Here is a 16,387-nt window from a genome sequence, read left to right as displayed (position 1 = left end):
CTGAAATTTCCGTGCTAGAGAATTCCAGATCAGAAATTTCTTTCTGCACTTGAGCCATGGGAGGAAATCATGGCCCCAATTGACATCTAGCCGGTCTAATGCTTATGAGTTGACAAGGAGGAACCCACTTTTGAGTTCAAATTCAAGCCTTAGGAGTTCATAGACAGAACCATGACACGCTCTGAAAAATTGAAAGATAAATTCAGAACTTAAAGCTCTCCAAGTTGCCCAATACTTTTTGGTACAGTATCGTTCAGTCTGTTAAAAGCAAGATATACTTCAATCAAAGACAGATCGCCACAGAGAGGTAGGGATTGGACTGTAGAGAAAGTTTTATATATATATATATTAGATCAGGGACTAATAGATTTTTAAGGTGCTCTAACCAATCAGGCAAGTAATCCTTAAGTTGACTAATGGTCAAAAATCAATGTCTCCAAACTATCCCTCCTAATAAACTTTCCATGGAGTTCAGAGATTCCTCCACTGAAATTGCTCAGCATTATTATCTGAACTCCACAAGTTGCAGAGATTCCCCTATGCTCTTGGTAACCCACCTTCAAGTTCATTTCCGAACAGGTCCAGGACTTCAAGAGAAGTCATATTCCCAACAGCACTCCGAATTGGACCATGAAAGCTGTTGAAGCTGAGATTAAGATCCACAAAGCTACTGATGTCAGACAACCAGTGAGGTATTATAGAATTGATATGGTTCAGGGAAAGGTTGAGGACTAAGATATGTGAAATTAACGTATGGAAGACATGGGGTGCTATGAATGCGACAATATGGCAAGTATAACTCTGTTAGAGAAGGAAGCATGTTGATTGCTTGCAGCCACTCATTTGCACTTTTTAAGGTTCACTTCCACCCATGTCAAGGTGTTTCAAAGAAGAAAGATGAGAAAGTCAATGAAGGTTACCTACAAGCAGCTCAGCAACAGAAAAAGAATCCGAATGGATATCGAGATAATGCAAGTTCGAGAGATGCCCAAGCTAATAAGGAACTCTTCCACTAAATCCAGAATTAGGGAGCCTAAGATATCTCAATTTCTTGAATGAACTGATGAATTCCAGAAAAGGGGTTCCTTTGAAATTGCTTTTAGATCCAAGTGACACAAATGCTTCAAGCCAAGCAAAGAAGGATTCAGTTCATCACTCAAAGACGCAATTTGAGAAGGCATGTTATTGTAGGTATCAAACCCATGTGGGTTTCGGAGGTCAAGCTATGACATGTCCGGTGACAGCGACATTTTCATAGCACAATCCTCTCCATTACAACAATGCCATCCAACCCAAGAACAGAGGTGATCAATAGGATCTTAGAGACCTGGTTTGAACATGAGGAACACATATTTTGTCTTTCCATGCAACCCAAATTGGGAGATCTATTGCTTGAACTGAATTTAATGGTTTCAATGCATAGAAACCCAACCAAAAGTAGCAGAGCGTGAATGCATATAACCATGATTGCACAACACCAAGAAATAAAGATAGCCTCCTCATCTGGACGAACGTACCAATGGGGACAAAATAATTACCCAATGTAATGGATTGGCTTCTTCTATTGTATTAATTATACCAACAACATACTCCTGTTTCAATTTGTACAACTAGAGACCATGGTTCAATTACCCAAAAGCATTTGCTCTGTTTGGCCCCACCAATGGAAGACATAACCCCCCCCCCCACCCCCCAAACTCTCCCAAGATTGGAAGATCCTAGCCGTCCCAATAAGTGGCCCTTTTGGCTGAATGTGGACCATTCTTTCGTCTTCTATCTTTTTGGCCCCATAATTCTATTTTTGAAGATCCTAGCTAACCCAATAAATCGCACTTTAGGTTAAATATGGACCATTCTTGTATCTTCTATCTTCTAGGTCCTTATTTGCTCGCAACTAATCGAAGGGTTAAGTGGTGGGTTCTAATAGATCAATGGTCTAGATTAGTAGATTACTGAACCATGGGCTCCACAGTATAGCATGAAAACCAAGTATGCTCTAGCCTCTACCTACCCTCGTGCCTCATGATCATGTAGTTCCTGTTGAGACTAACATTTGGTTAGAGAAAGACAAGGATGGGAGTACTCTCGGTTGCGTGGTTCCCAACCAAGACGATATAGGATTCACTAGTACTTCAACCAATGAGAGCTGTCCGGCCCACCCTTACGAACCACGTTCTCCCGGCTGAAGAGCCCAGAGAACCGTAACACGTGAGAGCTAATCTGAAGTGTCCATCTAGTGGCCTCATTAGGGATGGAAGAATGTTTCAAAGATCTTACTGTCAGCCATAATCAGCCATAAACTGTTTTTTTTTTTTTCTTTTACCCCCTTCCTGCCATTGATTTCCTTCCACTGTTTAGATAGTTCGGGTCATCTGATCTGTGTATCTTCAATCGATTTCCATACATAGTGGGCCCCATTAGATGGACCATCCTAAGTGAAATATAAACCATACCACAAGTATGGATCAGCCACATTTCGGTTCCTCAGACCTAATGGCAACATCTCCATGGAAAAGATACGCCATCCATTGCTTGAACTTTTCTTGGGGGCATCATCCGTCTACGGTGATGACCGTCCTATCAACAGTTTGAATCAATGAAACCTGAGGATAACATGGAACTCAAGTCAAGGATCCGACTTACATTCAGCAACGGGAAAGGCCACAGGATCATACAGCTCCTTCTGTTTCAGCAAAACGGGGGAAAAGACCGGATAGGGCCATAGTTGAATGGGAAATTTATGGTTCAATCATCTAGTCATTGGCTCAGGAATTGGAGTGTCCATCCGGACTATATTACAATTGGTTTTTATCAATGGTCTAGAACATCCATCATGTGGGCTCCACCTTTGATTACCGTCCATCTCAAAAATAAAATAAAATAAAATAAAATAAAATAAAAAATTAAAAAAAAATTCAATCTTAACCATTCAAACACTGGCTAGGGAATTGAATGGTCCATATTGATCATAATACAAATGGTCCCACCATTATTCTAGGACATCCTTTTTGCAGGTCCCACAGCCCTTTTAAAAGTTCGCTTTGGTTAAATTATTCTAACCCTGTAATAAATGATACATGACTCTAAAAAATGGATGATCCACATTAATTATACTAGAAACAGGCTGATCAATGATCAAGATCACTCCCCACGCCAGTCCGATCTTTTGATTCACTACACGTTCATTTTAATTGGATGATCTCAGGCATCCAATAACTAGCTCAGGAAATGGATGATTCATATTTATTTAAAAGAAAGCAAGAAAGAACAAAGCTACATGTTTGAAAAGCTGGTGTTGTTTCAAGAAACAATCTTCTTTTTTAAGAAAGAAAGAGATGGAAAGAAAGGATAAGACTTGGCATGCAAATACCATGCTTAACCATTTGATAAATGGCCTCTACGTGTGTACCAATGCAACTAGGAGCAATAGAACTTAAAAAGTGTAACTATCTTCTTTTTAAGAAAGAAAGATGGGGATATAAACCACTTGGTGTTTCAAGAAATAACCATATTTTTTCCAAGGGATTTAATAACTTGAACCACTTTGGATGAGTTGTATATCCAAGGAATGCACAACAGTGAAGGGTATGATTCAATTTTTCCACTCAATAGATGTGATCTGTACAAAGCATACTAATATAACCTAACATCTTTTTCTTCTTCTTCTTCTTTTTCTTTTTCTTTTTTTTATTCTTTGAAATTTTTTTGTACTCAGTTGAGAATAGTATGGTTTCGTCGTCGAAGGGGGAAGACAGTTATCAACAAACGCCTTAATCATGATCATCGTCTTTTCAGAAAGCACCCATGTTGCAACACTCAGCAACAACTGAAAAGAGAAAGAGCTAATTTCCAGGTTTCGCCTTTTCTGTCCCACCTCTTGACAATATCATTAGCCATGCCGTGTCTACTACCCCCTTTACTAAAGCTGATAAAGCACAGTTTTCCTTTATACACTAAATGCATGGGGCCTTGTCCTATTATTTATTACACACTATTTTTCATTGGACTTCAATAGTATTTCTCATCAACTATTCTCATCCAACCTGGTTACATTTACTACATAACGAATCATTCAAAATGCTTTAGTAAGGATATCAACATTCTACAGCACAATAAAAAATCTCTTCTTGGTGGGTTACGAGATGATCATGTTAAGTTACTTGGAATCGCATGGAATCAGTCATTGAGCACATTATCCAAACAAAATGGAGATTTCTAAGACAACCTATCTCATACTCCAAAGAAAAGTCCAGGCCAATGGTACCTCTCACAAAGGCATCGGGAAACAGCGAGAACAACTTGAAGATAGAACAACATTGACAGTAGAAAGATGGATAAACAAGGGATGACATTTTTTGTGTAAATTCTCAATACTCGTTGGATATCCATGGACCTACACACACAGACACACACACACACACACACACACACACACACACAAACATAACTTTCTAAATCTAAAACTCACACACTAAAACCTAACTTTCTAAATGTAAAACTCTTCTAAATCAACTTACTACCAAATAGAAACTCAGTAAAATCTAACAAAACTTCTCTCAAAATTTACTAGAGCTAATCCAAAGTAAATTAGAAACAAACTAAAACAGCCTTCAACCACAAGAACTAAGATAACATGCTAATCAATCTGAGCTTAAGACCATTTTTTTGGAATGTCTCTGGCTCGTTAGATGAGCTGGGGGAGACAGTGTAGTGTGTGAGTGGATCGTGTGGATCAGGGGTTCAATCCCTGGTAGTGTCACCTTACCAAAAAAAAGAAAAAAAAAAAAGGAGAGAGAGAGAGAGAGAGAGAGAGAGAGAGAGAGAGAGAGAGAGAGATTTATAGCCTGCTTCGGTGAGAGAGAGAGAGAGATTTTTATAGCCTGCTTCGGTGACACCCATTTATAATTCAAAATAGCATACCCCTGCATGATGATTGCAGCTGTCTGAAAAACAGCTGGTGTTTTCTGCTAAACTGAATTTAAGAGGAGTCTCTTCTCCGCTACTTTTACACATGCCAAATGGGTGCACCTGCGTTGATTCCAAATCCTCCATGAGATGCACCATCATGTAAATGTACCATGCCAAATAGATCAAGCCCATCCTAAGTTCCAGAAGGCTACACTACTGTCATGCATCTTGATCGTCTAGCATCCTAGCTGACAGATGTTGACACCTACAATGGCCCCTAATAACTAGAACCCAAAATGAGGTTTGCGAGCAACTACTCCTAGAGGACGCCCACCACATGATGATCCAGATTTTTGATCTACAAGCTCCTGCAGTTTATACGAATCTTAATAATAGGAGACCGACATTTATTAAGCGCATTTTGGTGTCAGTTGTTTCCAAGTCATTTTCTATTGATGATGAAATCAATGATGATATGAAACACGTGGAGAATTCTAGATGAACAGTCTGGATCATCACATCAAGGAAGCGGATTGCAGAGCCTCCAGGCAACAGCTTTCCTAGCAACACAACCAAAATTAGTCTCTTACAGACCCACCACACCTGTGACCCACTAACGCCTTGACATCACCCTAAATTTTCAATTCCTGCTATTACGTGATACCTAATTTGGTCGTAAGTTGCTGAATTGGTGCAGGAATGGAATGATCTTGGAAAGCCAACTGAGGTTTTCAAACAGGATCATTTTCTTGTTCCCAACGTTGTTTGACCCCCGAAATATATATCATGCGTTCAAAGTTTTCCCAATGATATAAAAGACCAAAATACATTGACATTGGCCCCTTCCAATGCATTTGTGACAGTCAATTTTAACTGGATTAGATTGAGCACACATCTCCCCTCTTTAGGTTTATGAGAATACCTCTGGTTACAAAATTCCTTTGATTTTCATAAACTCATGAAATCTTTTTCTTCTTAGGGCCCGTTTGGGAGCTTGAAGTATTTGGGTGGAAAATACTCATCAAGAAAATGACCTTCCCTAATTGGGAGCTCACTTGTTGGTGGAAAACATTTTTCAAGAAAGTCTTGTCATAGAAAAAGTCATAAAAAAATTCCCAGACCTCCCCATGTTTTTTTATTCCTCTCCAAATGCTTTCTTGGAAAATAGAAAATGTCACTCTCTCCTTTATTTTCCAAGATCCCAAACAGGCCTTTAATTTCGTTCTATTAGTATTGTACAGTTATTAAATATAACGGTTTGATGGATGCTTTGATTAGTAATTTGAACAACAGATGGCTTGGTGAGTAACTTGCTTCATTGCCTTAGCTTTTACTTCAATTTCCTACAATATTTGAAAGGTTATGGTCCTTATGGAATATGATTTGATTCATGTGAATGGTCTAGACTCATAAACACGTGTTATTCATTGGAATTATTTGAATTATGGTTGGAATGAATACTTGTTTCATTGGAATGTTTGAGTGGATGTGAATCCTAGGGAGTGGTGTCAGACCAAGTGTAACAGAACTTTAAAGTTAGTACCCTTTCCTTTTGCTCTAATTAAATATAGAACTAAAACTACTACAAAAAACTAATGCATCTCCTAGTGCCCTTTCACATTCAGTATACCTAGTGCCCCGTGAGTTCCAGGGGCCTGAATGCACCTAGCACCTTTAACTACATTGATCCAAACCATAGATGTATTACTATGTTGAAAAGTAGTGCTTAAAAAATTAAAAATTAAAAAAAAAAGATAAAGAAGGGACATTGAGAAGTCAACAAGAAGTGACCCTCCCAAAAGCACCACCACCGCAAAAAAGCTAGCCAACTTGTTGGCAACTCTCAATGCATGAATAGAAGATGCATCAAATTCTTTTACACCTGTATACCATAAGCAGGATGTGACAATCTCCACATTTTAGAATCTTCATATGTTGCCTATCGAATGAAATTTTGGGAATCACCTTCAATTAAACTAGAAATACAAAGCCAAAAATTTTAAAAATTAATTAATTAATTAATTAAAATTTAAAAAAAAAATTATAAAAAAAAAAAGAAATCTCATGCCCTTCTGCCTGGCCTGGAGACCCCTTCATTCCTGAAACATCAAGATTCCATGAAGCTTCCATCAAAATTGAATATCCAAACACCTTTTGTAGTAATATCCTTTTTAATTTGGCCACAGTTTTCACCACTCCAATCATGGTAGGCAAACACACCACCTTATCCAATCAGTTATTCCAAGTTATTTTTCAAATGGCTGAGTTTCAGATTAAATCCAAGTTACTCCAAATGCATTGTGACAAATCCCTTCATTCCTGAAAGATCAAGATTCCATGAAGCTTCCATTAAAATTGAATTTCCAAACACCTTTGTAGTAATATCCTTTTTAATTCGGTTCGGCGACATTTTTCACCACTCCAATTATTGTAGGCAAACACACCACCTTATCCAATCAGTTATTCCAAGTTACTTTTAAATGGTTAAGTTTCAGATTGGATCCAAGTTTTCCAAATGCATTGTAACACATCCCAATGCATTTTCCCAAGAACAATTGTCACGTATCTTGCATATATATAACGCAAACCCAGCTTCTTCTAGCCACTCCTCATTGCTAGAGGCGAAAATACAAGAAACCCACTCTTTCACAAGAAACTTGACTTCAAGACCGCCACCACTGACACGTGGACGTCCCAAAAGATCCTACTATTTCTCTCCCTCCACAGACTACAAGACCGCAAACATCACTAGCCTCAATAGATGTATGCCTATGAGTATCCAAAAAATAGGTGATTAGAAGCATATATGAAAATTTCGACAATCTGCTCAAGGGCAATGAGTTAACGGAATTTGTATAGCAGTAAGCTAAGGTGGAATATCTTTCCTGAAGTAGAAAACTTAAGGGCCTGTTTGGATGACATTAGAAAATGAACAACTCATTTTCTACCAACAGGTGCTATAGTTATCAGCACCAGTCACTAGAGCCAAGCAGTCAAGATGTGCTACACTAGTGTGGCCACCAAAACTCATAGTCGGCCTGATATTGTGGCATGATACGTTCGCATGATGGCAACTCCAGTGGACAGTTGGATCCCACACATATCATCAGTTTGCACATGTAAATGCAGGATGAAAAAATAAACCTCTCGAGCTCATTTTGGTGGACAACACGAGAGAGCTGTTTCTCATACACCTGTAATCGTATGGGGTAATTTCATTTTAAAAGATAAATCAGTGTTATCCAAACATGCCCTACATGGCCATAGAAACATCGCATATTCACGCTCTTCAATCTTAATATTAAGTCCTAGAATCGTTGATACACTCACTTCTTTTGTTCCCGCTCACCTTTGTACAACTGGATAACCACCACCACCAAAGTACCTTAACAAATATCCTGGATCCCATTTCATGTTCTTCAGCTAATGTCAAGAACAGCAACCAAGTTCAGGCACAATTCTTCTTCATTAGCTTAATAAAAATCAATATATTCCCAATTATCTTTGAATGTATCGTCTGCATAGAGCTAAGTCAATTTAAGTGTCCCATTCAATACTTTATATAAACCTTTCTGCATCTCAACTTTCTTATCCTCAACCCTCTCCAACATGAACCTAAATCTTCCGTTTAAGTTGCTCCCTACTCAAGTTAGAAACAAAAACATCAAGTACAACTCTCGTTCATGCTGTATAGTCAGCAACACAATTACAGAACACAATTGTACTCCTAATACCATTAAAAAACTGTACTCTTGATAGTCCCAGCAGAAATAGGAAGGACAATCTGCTATGGAACCAATAAGCCTAGACGATTGGTTGCAGTGAAGATTCTACCTTAAAGTGACCAGTTTAATTATAAAGCTGCCCTGCAACATCAATATAGTTATCTCATTCCTAGATTAATGTTATCTAATGAAATTATGAGAGGAACTGGCAAAGACAGATACCACAACACAGTGGTGCTCAAAAAGACTTCCAGAGCGAGTAGTTGCTAATCCAAAATGGTTTCATTGAGAAGGGGTGACTGGATGATGGCAATGGAATTCCAAGACTTCTCCTTTCATGGCCTATTTGAAAGAGAATCCAGTACCTCTTGGTTGTGGTATCTGAATAGTAGGAACCGGCCACTGGATATCTTTACTTTGAAGCAAAATAAGTAGAGAAGTTCGCACATGGTTGCATAATTCTCTATCAACCGGAAAGCAATGACTCCTGTTAGTTCACTACTGATGCTTTCTCAAGGTCACATATCTTTCTAGTGTCCGGTGCAAGATCCTCTCAATCCATCAATTCTTGGAATCCTAGAACTACTGTCATCTCCTTGACTCTTGAAACCTTCACTTTTGAGAGCTTGATCTTCATGCTTGGCAACTTCTTTCCTTCTTCTCCTCAATAACACTCAACGAGCCAAGAAGAGGCTTTTCCTCAATGTTGCTTGACGGAAAGTGATTCACAAATCTTCTTTACGTATCAATACACAAACGCGCAATATGAAACTGTGATGCAGGACATGGAAAATTAAATATGATATGCTAGATTTCAGGCTTAGATCACACTAATTCAGAAACAATCACACAAATTCCACATCCCACATGAAAATCCAAACATTCAATTAAAGGGGAATCTATGCAGGTCCAAGCCGACACAGGCTAGGACTGGACCAATAAAATTATAAACCAAACAATGTCAAAGGGAAATAAAATCAACTACTCACGCATAAAAATCAGTCCCTAATCCAAGGGATTTCCTAATTTCAATTCAAGGAACCCTAAGGTGATAAAAAGGGGCAAATCAATTAAGGATCATGTAATATAGGGTTATGATTCATGAAAAAATGGCTATGAGAGGATAAAAGAGGATAAAAACCTGAGCCAAAAGATAATCCCGCGTGTGGACAGCAACAATGACCCAGACGGACGTGCGTGTGATCCCGGCCGCATGTGTGTGGGGCCCACTATTCAGAAAAAGGCCACCTTGGCCCTGGTCGGCCAGGGATGGACTCTAAAACCTCCAAATTTCAGCTCGATCCGATGTACGGTTTGTGCGTGGTGCTCCGCCGAAGTTTCAGCTCGCCTGCGGGCCGAAATCTGGAAACCTCAATGAAGAAATCTGATGCAACAACAGGACAATTTCGAATTCCGGATGGTGGGGGAAGATGGAAAAAAAAGATGATGGAAGATGGGGGTGAATTGGGATCGATGTGGCTTCGCACCACGGTAGTTAGCCCTTCGAAAAGGGAGGGCTTCGCACCCACTTTTGAATTCTTCCACAACTCACGAAGAGAGCAGAAAAATAAAGCAGAAATTTTTTATTAACTTCAATGAATGAAAAGAACTACAAGGAGTGCCTATTTATAGGGAGAATCCTATACCCAAAAACTCGCACCATGTGCGACACCTATTACTTGGCGATTAAGTAAACTAAAATAAAAATCAAACGAGGAAATCTAAAGCGTTCACGATGTTCTAAATAATAACAATAAGCAAAACCTAAAATATAAAACCAATCCGATGAGTGGGCCACGATCATGAGATCCCATGGTGGGCTTTTCTTGACTATCGGGCCACTTTTCTGAACCAAAACTTGTCTTCTAGCTAGGAGGCCCTCTCTGGACGTCGTCATCGAGCCAGATCGATGGTGGGGTCCTCCTTCTGCGTACGTACGTGCGTAGGGGGGGCGGCGTGAGTGCGCGTATGCGCATGATGTCCCCATCAATTCTCCCCGGCTGCAAAGATTTCGCCACTGGAGAAATAAAACTCCTGAACCGCTTCAAGATGTCAGGATCAAGTCTCTGAAGCTCCTCCTCAGTGAGCCACATGCTGCCTGAAGCTGGGCGTGACTTCCATTTAACCAAGTACTTCTGAAACCCGCCGTCCGACGTTGAAACTATCTGATGGTCCTGGATATCCTCTATTTCCTTTTTGGGTGTGTGAAGGTTAGGTATGGGAGATAGAGGCTGGGAAAATGAGTCGGGAAGGATAGGTATGGGAGGTAGAGGCTGAGAAGATGGGTCGGGATGGGTAGGTATGGGAGGTAGAGGCTGGGAACATGGGTTGGGACGGGTAGGTATGGGACGTAGAGGCTGAAAAAATGGGTTGGGAAGGGTAGATATAGGAGGTAGAGGCTGGGAAAATGGGTTGGGACGGGTAGGTATGGGACGTAGAAGCTGGGAAGAAAGGTTAGGAAAAGTATATATGGGAGGTAGAGGCTGGGAAAATGGGTTGGAAAGGGGCCATGGTTCAAGGGATAAATATGAGGAATCAGGATGGGTGGGCGAAGGGCCGGACAAAGTATCAGTGGTCCTCTGAAAAGTAACTAAATCCTCCACATCAGATGTGAAACTAATTCCCATGGAAGGTGGAAGATCTATCTCATACACATTGAGACCGTTTCGTTTTATAATTTTGACGGGTCCAGCGCTACACGCGTGTAACTTACGAACGGCCCTCGAAGGATACCGCTCGGGCCTGATGCAGACCATCACAGAGTCCCCAATATTGAATCCTTTGAAACATTTATACTGGTCTGTATAAAATGTGCAATGTTCATTATTAGTCATGATCTTCTGCCTGATTTCTTGATGCCATGAATGAATGTGATGCGCAAAAGACTCTGCAGACTCTGACGGCCTATGGGACAGTGACATAGAGACAAGATTAATAAGTTTCCTAGGTTTATAATCAGTAACGACTTCACAAGGACTTAGACCTGTGGACCTATCGACAAACTTATTCAACGTGAACTCGGTTGTAAGTATTACGATGTCCCATATTCTGGTGTGCTCTGTATCCTTCCTAAGAGACTCATCTGGTAGATCATCAGGAAAGATATCACGTAACTCATCCATTACCGGAATGGCCTCAGTGGGTAACTCTACACTAGCCGCTGGTGCACTCTCTCCAGCCACAAGGCCACACATGTTGTACCCCTCAAAATAGTGGTCTTTATGTCTCTCATGGGGTGGGTGTTCGGGCGCACACCCATAATTGATTCCTTGACCAACTCCATTCATTAGTGTATCCTCCAGGCCACCTGCTTGAGATTGGACATCTACCCCAATGGTGGGGTTTGTCCTAGCGATGGTCTTTAGTCGGGTAATGCGTACATCAAGCTGTTCACAGCATTGGTCCATTTCCAAGCGCTTAATCATAGACTTCAACGTCTGAGATATCTTGTTTAGTGACTCTTGCAATTGTTCCATGTTTAGTGTAGGGTGCAAACCGAAACTGCGACCTGTACGTGTGGGCATATAGTGACTTGCTCAACCTAAAGACCTTCTATGACAACTATATGCGTCTAAAAACTAAATGACCCTACGAGACTCTATATGAAGGAGACTACACACTGTTACTAAAATTCAGCTATATATGATGGACTGAATGCATGAAGGACTCAAACTAAACCCTAAATATGTTGTGAATTCCCCTACAAGAACCCTAGGCTTTGATACCAAATTTGATGCAGGACATGGAAAATTAAATATGATATGCTAGATTGCAGGCTTAGATCACACCAATTCAGAAACAATCACACAAATTCCACATCCCACATGAAAATCCAAACATTCAATTAAAGGGGAATCTATGCAGGTCCAAGCCGACACAGGCTAGGACTGGACCAATAAAATTATAAACCAAACAATGTCAAAGGGAAATAAAATCAACTACTCACGCATAAAAATCAGTCCCTAATCCAAGGGATTTCCTAATTTCAATTCAAGGAACCCTAAGGTGATAAAAAGGGGCAAATCAATTAAGGATCATGTAATATAGGGTTATGATTCATGAAAAAATGGCTATGAGAGGATAAAAGAGGATAAAAACCTGAGCCAAAAGATAATCCCGCGTGTGGACAGCAACAATGACCCAGACGGACGTGCGTGTGATCCCGGCCGCATGTGTGTGGGGCCCATTATTCAGAAAAAGGCCACCTTGGCCCTGGTCGGCCAGGGATGGACTCTAAAACCTCCAAATTTCAGCTCGATCCGATGTACGGTTTGTGCGTGGTGCTCCGCCGAAGTTTCAGCTCGCCTGCGGGCCGAAATCTGAAAACCTGCTGTAATGAAGAAATCTGATGCAACAAAAGGACAAATTCGAAGTACGGATGGTGGGGGAAGATGGAAAAAAAAGATGATGGAAGATGGGGGTGAATTGGGATCGATGTGGCTTCGCACCACGGTAGTTAGCCCTTCGAAAAGGGAGGGCTTCGCACCCACTTTTGAATTCTTCCACAACTCACGAAGAGAGCAGAAAAATAAAGCAGGAATTTTTTATTAACTTCAATGAATGAAAAGAACTACAAGGAGTGCCTATTTATAGGGAGAATCCTATACCCAAAAACTCGCACCATGTGCGACACCTATTACTTGGCGATTAAGTAAACTAAAATAAAAATCAAACGAGGAAATCTAAAGCGTTCACGATGTTCTAAATAATAACAATAAGCAAAACCTAAAATATAAAACCAATCCGATGAGTGGGCCACGATCATGAGATCCCATGGTGGGCTTTTCTTGACTATCGGGCCACTTTTCTGAACCAAAACTTGTCTTCTAGCTAGGAGGCCCTCTCTGGACGTCGTCATCGAGCCAGATCGATGGTGGGGTCCTCCTTCTGCGTACGTACGTGCGTAGGGGGGGCGGCGTGAGTGCGCGTATGCGCATGATGTCCCCATCAAACTGCCTGTTCCATGTTGAGTTAACTACGTTTCAACCTGTCTAATTTGGAACTGAAAAGTGTATGGATGTCAAACAGCCTTCTGGATGCATTATAAAAATATATTTGAAATATTTGGTTACCAAAGAAAAATAAATTAATGCACACTGGAATTCATTTAAACATCTAAAAGAATGCAAAGGAAAAGAAAAAGACACATTTCAAGTTTTTTCTAGATTGACAAAGTTGAAACACTTGTTAGACGCAAGTGCTAGACGTGCATATCAGGTATTACATGGCCTTTTAAATCAAACCTACCATGCTTTCAGAGAAAGGTCGCAACTCACAATAGACATCAAATGATTTCCAGTCGAAAAGCTGGAAGCACTTCTTACCATTACCACATCTGTAAAGGCTAACCAGAAATATACACATACTTTTTGGACTAAAAAAATGATTCCGTCAACCAACATTCACAAATTATGAGAACAATAGGAGCACTTTCAGATGGACACAAGATGGCCAAGATAATGACAGACAAACATAATGCCATGCATTGGACAAGGTAGACGATCAATGTACCATTGGCATCAACAAGATCATTCCTAGAGGAGAACTGCTTAGGCAAGTTTCCAATTTTACATATAACATTGCAAACATAAATGATAAATAGAGAATTCACGTTGCTAGAACTTGGAACCAGCCTACCAAAAAAAAGAAAAAGAAAAAACAAATTCACTCCAACCGAAAACCCAAACACTTATAAAATCCAAAAGATAAGAAAGGTTCTAGCAAACAATGGACAAGCAGTCATAAAAACATTTGGAAAACCATAGCTAGCTAATGTCTCAGAGAACCCACCATACTAGGGCCATAGAATACCTCAGCCCCTAATATTTAAACCTTCTTCTTAGCTTTCAATGGCCCTCTTGGAATCTTACTGAGAACCCTGGCATCAAACACTGCCCACTGTTTCTTGAATTCAGCTATCGCCTTCTCTGCAAAGGAGTCCACCTGGTCCTCATACTTCTCATACAGAACCGGCACCGTGTGCAGCAAAACAAATGCTGTTTCCATAATGTAGAGAAACATTATGTAAGGAAGCATAAAACACATATGAGTCTAACAAAAACTCAAGAAGATAGGAGAACGTTCTCCATTACCTATGTAGAATAAGGTCAAGGAATTGCAGCAGCTCCCAACAATTGACAGAACCCACAGACCAGCAATCACCTAAGTAACAAACAAAACAAAACAAATGCCTTATATAAAAGGTAGACAGCAGATTCTGAAAATGGACAATTTGTATCAGGAAGGGTGGAATTAACATACAGCTAAAAACATGCGGAGATCCCTCCCCAACGCAATGTCCCTTAAAACAGAAAGGGCTCGATTGATCTCGAAATGTAGGGAGAGGGCAATGTTCACGACTAGATCTTGCGGGATGGCAACCTTAGGAATGCGAGGTGGGGACCTAATTACAGTGGGTAAAAGATGTGTTAAAAAGTGGACTGAGTGGAATGTTCACACAAGTGATTGATGGATGCATGACTTACTTGTTGATGAAAACGGAGGCATTGGACCAAACGAACAAGATCCCAAGGGAGAGTACGAGGCAATGGCAAACGAGCGTAAGCAGATGGTATTCCAGCAATTCGAAGAGAACCCAGACTGCAGTGGCACCACCAAGAACGCCTGCAGAAAGCTTCTTGTTTCTCCACAGAAAAATATCAGCAGCTGCAGAAGAAGTCGAAAGTCACATACAGACAGATCCCCCATTCACACTAAAATAATAATAATAATAATAATAATAATAATAATAATAATAGAAACCTTTTTTTTCTTTTTCAAGAGATAATAACAGAAGTTTAATGAGCTTTCGGAAAGAGGAAAGACGAGAGTTTTTATGAAGGCATCAAGGGAATTAATTTCAAATTTAAAATATTTCGACATAAAGAGTTGATCGAACCACATCCCCGATCTGAGAAAGAAAGGGCGAACTTCAAATTAGTAGAAGAAAATTAAATTATTTTACAAGAAACAAATAAAAGGAAATAGAGATTAGGGTTTCGTTCATTTCAAGAACGAGAAACCTCTAATCACATCATTTCAAGAACAAGATATTAGATCCAAACAAGAAGAAGAAGAAGAAGAAGAAGAAGAAGAAATGTTTGACGATTCCACGTACGTTTACCACCGCCGAAGACCTTGTGCACGGGTTTCTGCCTCCCGAATAGACGATAGATCGCCGACTTGACGGTGGAGGGCGACGATTTCTCGTTATCCGAATCGGAAGAAGACGATGAATCGTGGTGGTGAATCTTATCGGATATCTTATCCATGATAGAATCTACTGTGGAAACGGAATCATCCGTGTGTTCAGCCATTACGACTAAACGGAAGCACGACCTCTGATAAACCCTAAAAGTCTGTCAAAGGAGAAGCAGAGAAAACAAGAGACTCCAAAACCTCACGCCTCTTTTCAGATTTTGTGTCGTCGTCCTAGGCCTAGGCCTAGCTCACTCCGCTTCTCTTTCCGTCTAAATAGCGGGACTACGTTTCGAACGTCGGGGATGCGATCTGAACCGTCAGAACCAACTGGTCCTAGCCTCTGTTTGGATGACCAGGCCTCTTTATTTTATTGTTTTTTAGTTAGCTTGTTAGTACACCCACTGTCAGATCACATCACACATCTCTGTTAGCCACCCCTACTAGGGAATCGATAACCAAGCCCTCCACTCGAGATACGAAAATTAGCAACTGTCCCGAAAGTGAGACATCGTCCCTTGTTACTTGTTACGACCGAGGCTAAACTTACTGTCACA

General features: G+C 40.4%; 1 protein-coding gene across 1 annotated transcript; it reads right to left on the bottom strand.

Annotated features, from left to right (window-relative positions):
• Positions 1–14,133: 14,133 nt before the first annotated feature.
• LOC131245036 (reticulon-like protein B2) lies at positions 14,134–16,008 on the bottom strand. The gene is made up of 5 exons (XM_058244206.1): positions 15,751–16,008; positions 15,119–15,299; positions 14,895–15,036; positions 14,726–14,795; positions 14,134–14,629 (listed from the first exon to the last, which is right to left on the bottom strand). Exons 1-5 carry the CDS (start codon positions 15,947–15,949, stop codon positions 14,460–14,462), a joined length of 762 nt encoding a protein of 253 aa, XP_058100189.1. The 5' UTR covers positions 15,950–16,008; the 3' UTR covers positions 14,134–14,459.
• Positions 16,009–16,387: the final 379 nt, after the last annotated feature.

Source organism: Magnolia sinica, chromosome 5 (genome assembly GCF_029962835.1).
Source record: "Magnolia sinica isolate HGM2019 chromosome 5, MsV1, whole genome shotgun sequence".
Taxonomy (NCBI): domain Eukaryota; kingdom Viridiplantae; phylum Streptophyta; class Magnoliopsida; order Magnoliales; family Magnoliaceae; genus Magnolia; species Magnolia sinica.
The sequence above is the reverse complement of the archived record's forward strand: the minus strand, read 5'-3'. Positions and strand labels throughout refer to the sequence as shown.

Bases quoted from the DNA above. Each gene is read 5' to 3' on its own strand.
- LOC131245036 (XM_058244206.1), bottom strand. From the start codon at position 15,949: ATGGCTGAACACACGGATGATTCCGTTTCCACAGTAGATTCTATCATG. The intron at 15,300-15,750 runs GTACGTGGAATC...CTTCTTCTGCAG, and splicing joins GGTCTTCGGCGGTGGTAAAC to CTGCTGATATTTTTCTGTGG. The intron at 14,630-14,725 runs GTAATGGAGAAC...TTATGGAAACAG, and splicing joins CTTGACCTTATTCTACATAG to CATTTGTTTTGCTGCACACG.